Genomic DNA, 7147 nt, shown 5'->3' on the forward strand with positions numbered 1-7147 from the left:
TAAAATTTACGAGTATTAACAAAATGGTTATGTAATTGAAAAATTCATTTACAATAAGGGTGAAAATATCAAATTATAATAAAGTTATATATAATTACATCAAAATAGAGGGACAACAGTGTAATTATTCCTAATAATAATTAAAGAGTGAAGTCTAAAAATACTAGTTGAAATAAATTAAATTTTCCTGAAAAAAGAGTGAACAAACGGTTCCTTGTTTGCTGCAAAGCAGCAGCAAGCACAAATTCACAAACCCGTTATTTCCGGTACTTTCCGAGGGTATTAAGGTCTTCTTATTCCCACGATTATTGGCTTAAAGCAGCGACATTCTCACGAGCTAATCAGGAAAAAGATCGGCGAAGAAGAAGAATAAAGAAGCATACCCCCGGAATTTTCTCTCTCTAAAATTCCTTCGATTTCTTCTTCTCGGGATCTCACTGTCTTGACTCTTCCTTTCTCTGTTTGTTCTTTTTTCCCCCCGAAAAATTAATCGAAAAAGTCTTTCTGGGATCCGTATATATTTGTGTTGTGTGTGTGTATATAAAAGCGCCATAATTCGTGGAATTTGATACTTCAGTTTGTTTTCTCTTTTTAGATTATCTGGGTGTGAATTTAGATAGTGATAATTGAAGATTAGAGCAGAGATTAGGACTTGAGATTACTGGAGTTCTTGCGATTACGAGTTTTCGGGGCTGAAAGATTTGGTTCAGAGTATGACGGTCCCGACGATAGCTCTTTACGCCAGCCCAAGCAGCGTGTGCTCGGCTCCCCACCAGATTAGTTCCCATGCCTCGTACGATTTAGACGTGAACAGCCGGTCAACGTCGTCGGCGTCGGCATCTCCGTCGCAAAGAGCGGTGGCGGGGGGCTTATCTTGCTTGTTTTCGACCCCGCCAATTAAATCTGCGACTTATGCAACCGGGGCGGAGGAATTGGGTTCCTTATGGCATGATAGGACCGAGGAATCGGGGTCTTCTTTCCGATACTCTTCGTTGAGTTCGTCGTGGAAACGAGATCAGGCTCATCACAGCCCGGTTTCTGTGCTTCAAGGGCCTAGTAGTTCAATTGGTTTGGGTTCTCGAAGCCCTAACAGGAGAACTAGCGCTGATTTCAGTTCAATTAGGTATGTTAGTGGGGGTATGTTTAATGGATTCGTGAGGCATGCGTTGGGTTCTTGTGTAGATTATGATTCATCCCCTTTGGCATTGGATATTAAGGACTTTGATTTGTCCTCATCCTCGAATGTTATGTCAAATGATGAACTTACTTTCAACATGGAGGATAATTTGCTGGAGCTGGATTTGCCGTCTTATGCAAAAGACTTGCTTTCTGATGCGCAGTCGAGGCATTTGGTTTTCAGGGATGATTTTGTTGTCAAGGCTTTTTATGAAGCAGAGAAGGCTCATAGAGGCCAGGTATTTTGCAGTTTTCTCTTTTTGGGATAATTTTTGCATATTATGTGAAAGTGTGACGGTAATTTAAGCTGAGCATTGTGATGCTTTTGATGTGTGTAGACGCGAGCAAGCGGGCATCCTTATTTGCAGCATTGCTTGGAGACGGCAATTCTACTGGCAAACATTGGTGCTAATTCTACAGTTGTTGCTGCAGGCCTTTTGCACGACACTGTTGACGATTCGTCTGTTACTTATGACCATATCTCAAGGTCATTTGGAGCTGGAGTGGCTGATTTAGTGGAAGGGGTAAGGGACATATGACTTTTACGCTTCTCTATCAGATTTGTTGTTGGCTTTAGTTCAGTTATAGGATTTGTAATCACATATCATTTCAACTTGTCAGTTCAACTTAATGTCTGGTCTGGCTATTTGCCATAACACGCCCAATTCTTACTGTAAATGGATGTTGTTAATCAATATGGCCCGACTTTGGTGATATCTTGTTGTTCTCTTGATTTTGCTGGTTGCCTATACGTTTATGATTGACAAAAGGAGTGATGACTTGAAGGACAGATGTCTATTAATTATATTTTTCATAATTGGATAATGTGGGTTTGGAGTTTAGACAACATGAGCTTTCAACTTTTGATGTTGAAGGAGACTCGTACTGAGGTGTGGTGATTCTGACAGGTGTCTAAGCTGAGCCAAATGAGCAAGCTTGCAAGGGAGAATAACACTGCCAATAGAACTGTTGAAGCAGATCGATTGCATACGATGTTCCTCGCTATGGCAGATGCTAGGGCTGTCTTAATAAAGCTGGCTGATCGATTGCACAATATGATGACTTTGGATGCATTACCTTTGAACAAACAACAACGGTTTGCAAAGGAAACTTCAGAAATATTTGTGCCACTGGCAAATAGATTAGGGATCTACACTTGGAAAGAACAGCTAGAAAATCTCTGTTTCAAACATCTCAATCCAGTCCAGCACCAAGAATTATCATCCAAGCTCCTGCAGTCGTTTGATGAGACTGTAATTACTTCTTCTCTAGAGAAGCTAGAGCAAGCTCTCAAGGCTGGTTCAGTTTCCTACCACTGTCTGTCAGGGAGGCATAAAAGCTTGTTTAGCATCTATTCCAAAATGTTGAAGTACGTAGATTTTTCCCTTCTGCCTCTCTCTCATAAACAAGCATATGTAGGTACACACAAAGAAGTGGATGTTTACCCCCCCCCCCCCCCCCCCCCGATTTATCATCAGCATAAGTCATGTCGAGCAAGAGACTTTTGAGCAGTGAGTAGTATGTGAGTGAGAATTCTGAAATTACACATCCATTTACTTGATTTGGATAATTGTTGTGTATTTATCGATTTACATGTGTTTGCAAGTTGCAAAGAGATCTCAGAGTTACAGTCGTCTTCTCGTCTACGCTGTGGTTGTTCAATATTTGCTTCTTCGTGTAATTATATCTCATGAGTTGTAATTTTTGACTTTCCAGGAAGAAGCTAAATATGGATGAAATTCATGATATTCACGGGTTAAGATTGATAGTTGAAACTGAAGAAGATTGCTATAAAGCTTTAAGAGTCGTGCAGCAGCTATGGCATGAAATACCTGGGAGGTTCAAGGACTACATAGTTTATCCGAAGTGTAATGGGTAAGCCTGACTTCAAAGTGGAGATGCAACTTTTAATGGGTTTTGCTACATGATATGCCTAATGTTAATCTTACAATTTGCAGGTACCAGTCCCTACATACAGTAGTCATATCTGAGAGTATGGTTCCTGTAGAAGTTCAGATCCGAACAAAAAAGATGCATCTGCAAGCTGAGTATGGATTTGCTGCCCACTGGAGATACAAAGAAGGTGACTGTAAATACTCTTCCTTTGTCCTTCAGATGGTTGAATGGGCGCGATGGGTCATTACCTGGCAGTGCGAGGCCATGAGCAAAGACAGGTCATCTGTTGATCTTTTTGACTCCACAAAGCTACCTTGCATGTTCCCTACCCATTCGAAAGATTGCACATTTTCATGCAAACCTCAATGTGGCTCTGATGGACCTGTCTTCGTCATCATGATTGAGAATGATAAGGTTTGTGATATCTTTTATATGCACAAGACTTGGAAGTAGATAACAGCTTATTCAGAATTTAATATAGGGTTGCTTATGCATCTCTCGTTGCGGAATTTCTAAATTAATCAATAGTATTCAAATGTTAAACATGGATACATTGTCAAACGGTGCACTTGTGTTATTCTGGTGTATTATATGTTCTTGCATGAATCAGCTTTTGACCCAGTAATTGGCTTGCAGATGTCAGTTCAGGAGTTACCTGCAAACTCATCTGTGATGGATCTGTTGGAAACTACGGGTCGAGGCAGTTCTCGGTGGACTTCTTATGGGCTTCCGGTGAAGGCAGACCTTAGGCCACGGCTAAACCATGAGCCTGTCAGTGATCCAACATGTAAACTGAAAATGGGGGATGTGGTGGAACTGACTCCAACAATACCAGATAAGTCATTGACTGTGTATCGGGAAGAAATCCAGCGGATGTATGACCAGGGTCGCAGCATATCAAGTGCTGTGCCTAGCTATAGAAGTTGACCTTAGTTGAACTCATTCTTTCGTAGTGTACCATTCAATTGAAAAGAAGAAAAAGGAACCAGTCATTCTTGTACATAAACTGATTTTCATGGTTCTGCAATGAAATGAAATGCCAATCTAATTGCAATTAAGATGATGTTATCATACATGAATCTCAATGTTACTGAGACATGATTTCATTCATCATCATCGCAATATATTATTCTGATCTAATTGACATGATTACAAAATAGTCATCGTGGATGTTTAGCTCCAAGGGGAAAAGAAACTCGCTGGGGTGTTCCTTGGGGCAAATCTCTACGGTCTTGAGAATTTGGATTAGAACTGGTAACGGGATCAGCAGCTTCTTCATCCTCTTCTGTTTCTTCAGCAGGTTGGTTATTCTGCCTCTTGGGAATAGCTAATTGATAATTTGGGCTAATCAGGGTATCCGGCTCCGGTGGCAGAGGGATTCCAGGCCCTGCTATTGATTTCGGCAATGGAACCTTATTTCTGCTCCTAGCCAACTCCAGCAGCACCTGTCAAACGCTCTGGTGTGAATATCTTGGCATCCATAACAAAGTCACGTATTAACAGAAAGGGAAAGTATAGAGCATTTTTCCACATAAGAACCTACTCCTTGGCCATTTAAAGTATTAGTCCTAAGAAATGATCAGGTGCATTTTGGGGTACGAGTACTGACGAGCGGAGTTTAAAAACATATTTCAATTTAAGAAAAAGGCAAGATTTGAATGACCAAATCTCATGACCATCCAAGTTGCATCAATGTATCAAAGAAACTCATTTTGATACCGCATATTTGAACTAAACTGACTTATCAATTACATGCAAGTGTTGGTTCTGCATGCTTAAACTACACTTCTCATCCACTTCGTATTACAGTATAAGAAGCATCGACACCCCCAAACAACGATCAGAACTATTCTAAAGATACTTCAAGAATTAACATAAACAAACACATAGCTACTTACCTCTCGGGGTGGAGGCTGTGAGAAACTAAAATTGACTTTAGACTGTATTGCAAGCTTCACATCGTCAGAATCAATTGAAGATTTTGCAGCATGTTCTGAGTAGACCTGTGCATCAGTCAGCACATCGACAACGTACCGGTACCAAAGTTCTAAAAACTGGTGAATGACTCGTGGTTCATAATCATCGACATTCATTGATTTTAATAATTCCTTTACGATCTTTGCATCCCTTGGCATATCATCTTCTCCCCCTTCTGCCATCTCTCACTGATCACGTTCCAGATTGCAAGAAATCTGAACATGAATTCATATGTTAGTTTCCCCTGAACATTTTCACCAAAATCAGTAAGGAAACTAAGCCAACTTTTAACAGAGAATTCTTATCAATGTATTATGTCCAAGAATGCCATATAAAACCAGAAAAAGGGGAAGAACGAATGAAAAATCCAAGGTCGAGAAAAACTGAATGTTACTTTCAGTTCAGCTCAGCAAATTCAACTCCACCTTTTCTCCTTCGGCCTTTTAAGAAATTTAGGTTTTGAATGCAAATTTTACATAGAATTCAAGCATCTTCGAATTGCGCACTTAAACCCATAATTCAATTGCAACCCAAATCTCGTCCAATGAATCCCCAATGCTGACTATTAAAAGAAAATCAATACCCTAATTAGATTTCACAGAAATTAAACAACGCCTGCCAGAGAAATTAACAATAATTAACGCGACCAAATGAATCCAACCCAGTCAGCCATGGGTGGGGTATTCACATCTTCTTGGGACTCAACAATGAGAGCAGAGAAACCAAAGAAGAGAGCAATGAACAAAGTCAATAATGGCGAATCCATACAAATCACGCCACAAAGTAAAAATTGTTTCTTTTCAAACAAAGACAGCTTCTTCACGCCCACCCTGCATCTGGATTCATTTCAAAACTCCTCTTCTAACAAAACCAAACAAGATGAAAATTCAAACCTTCAACAGGGGGAGAAAAAGGGGGGGATATTCAAAGAAACCAGGGTTTGGAATTTCTGAACAGACCGGCCTCCAGGATTCCTTTTGGTTTTGAAGAAATCAACGTAAAGGGTCCAAAGATTTGGTCCCAAAGTTGAATTCTTCTTCGAATTCGAGGCAGAAGGATCCTTCAATCGGAGAATTAAGGTTAGGGCATCACATTGGATTCTCGAACCTAAGTCAACAATGTAGGCGAACAACATTCAAGCAAAAGTAATCAAGGGTTTCCGGATATGGAAATTCTACCTATTTTCCTAATATTCTCTTCCTGTTCGGATCCCCGTCGTGATCCCCCAATTCTCTGCAATGGAGAAGGAGCAGAGAGAGGAAATGGAGGAGAGAGAGAGAGAAAGAGAGAGATGGGATACAGCGAAGACGGGAATGGAAAGAGAGAGAAGGCGGGATTCAACGGTTAATCTAATTTTGGCTTTTTATGTTGCTGAGTGGATTTTTACCATTTACATGGGTATAATATAATCTATAATCTACCTACTAGATAAAAAATACCTCATTTTTCTTTACCTATCTCCAAACTTGAAATCTATATATATAGTTAAAAATAGATACAACCCCTTTTTTTGTCTGATCAATTTAATAAAAATAATTATATAATTACCAATATTTTTTATTATTTCAATTATTTTTCAAATACCCATTTGAATAAAAAATAATTATGTTGTTCTTATATGATGCGGTAGAAATTACTTTTGTACCCTTATTGATTTTCTGAAAAAAAAAATAGTCCATAAAAATATTTCAAAAAAATATATAAAATTATAATTCATAATTCAAAAATGACATATTGGGTTGTTTTCCACAAAACTTAAATAAAAACCTAATGGAATTAGCTCATACAAAAATTAAAATCAATAAAAATAGTTGTAAATACCACCAATCTTCATAATCTAATAGTTAAGGTGAACATCGTCGCACCAACACATGGATTTGAAATCTTGCCGAGATATTTAGTGGAGCCAATTAAACGTCATGTCCTACGTGTTTAATTTTCACGTCGTTAGACTTTGACTTTTGATAATTGTAAACTGATTGTATGGATTCTAACTGGCACACATTACACACGTGCAGACCTCCTTGATTGGTCTATAGGGTGTCACCCTTGATCTCTCATTTACATAATATACAGTTATTGTGGCACGCCATCCCTG

At 39.1% G+C, this 7147-nt stretch overlaps 2 protein-coding genes across 2 annotated transcripts; one reads left to right on the top strand and one right to left on the bottom strand.

Moving 5' to 3' along the window:
* The first annotated feature begins 327 nt into the window (after window positions 1-327).
* LOC105163128 (putative GTP diphosphokinase RSH2, chloroplastic) lies at window positions 328-4130 on the top strand. Its single transcript, XM_011081366.3, has 6 exons — window positions 328-1415; window positions 1515-1700; window positions 2085-2545; window positions 2893-3051; window positions 3135-3486; window positions 3709-4130. The coding sequence occupies exons 1-6, from the start codon at window positions 714-716 to the stop codon at window positions 3997-3999; spliced, it is 2151 nt and encodes a 716-aa protein (XP_011079668.2). The 5' UTR covers window positions 328-713; the 3' UTR covers window positions 4000-4130.
* LOC105163137 (transcription initiation factor TFIID subunit 9-like) lies at window positions 4038-6393 on the bottom strand. The gene is made up of 3 exons (XM_011081386.3): window positions 5943-6393; window positions 4971-5264; window positions 4038-4517 (listed from the first exon to the last, which is right to left on the bottom strand). Exons 2-3 carry the CDS (start codon window positions 5229-5231, stop codon window positions 4233-4235), a joined length of 546 nt encoding a protein of 181 aa, XP_011079688.1. The 5' UTR covers window positions 5232-5264; window positions 5943-6393; the 3' UTR covers window positions 4038-4232.
* Between the last annotated feature and the right edge of the window lie 754 nt (window positions 6394-7147).

The sequence above is a fragment of the Sesamum indicum genome, linkage group LG1 (assembly GCF_026168435.1).
Source record: "Sesamum indicum cultivar Baizhima isolate 11 linkage group LG1, ASM2616843v1, whole genome shotgun sequence".
Lineage (NCBI taxonomy): Eukaryota > Viridiplantae > Streptophyta > Magnoliopsida > Lamiales > Pedaliaceae > Sesamum > Sesamum indicum.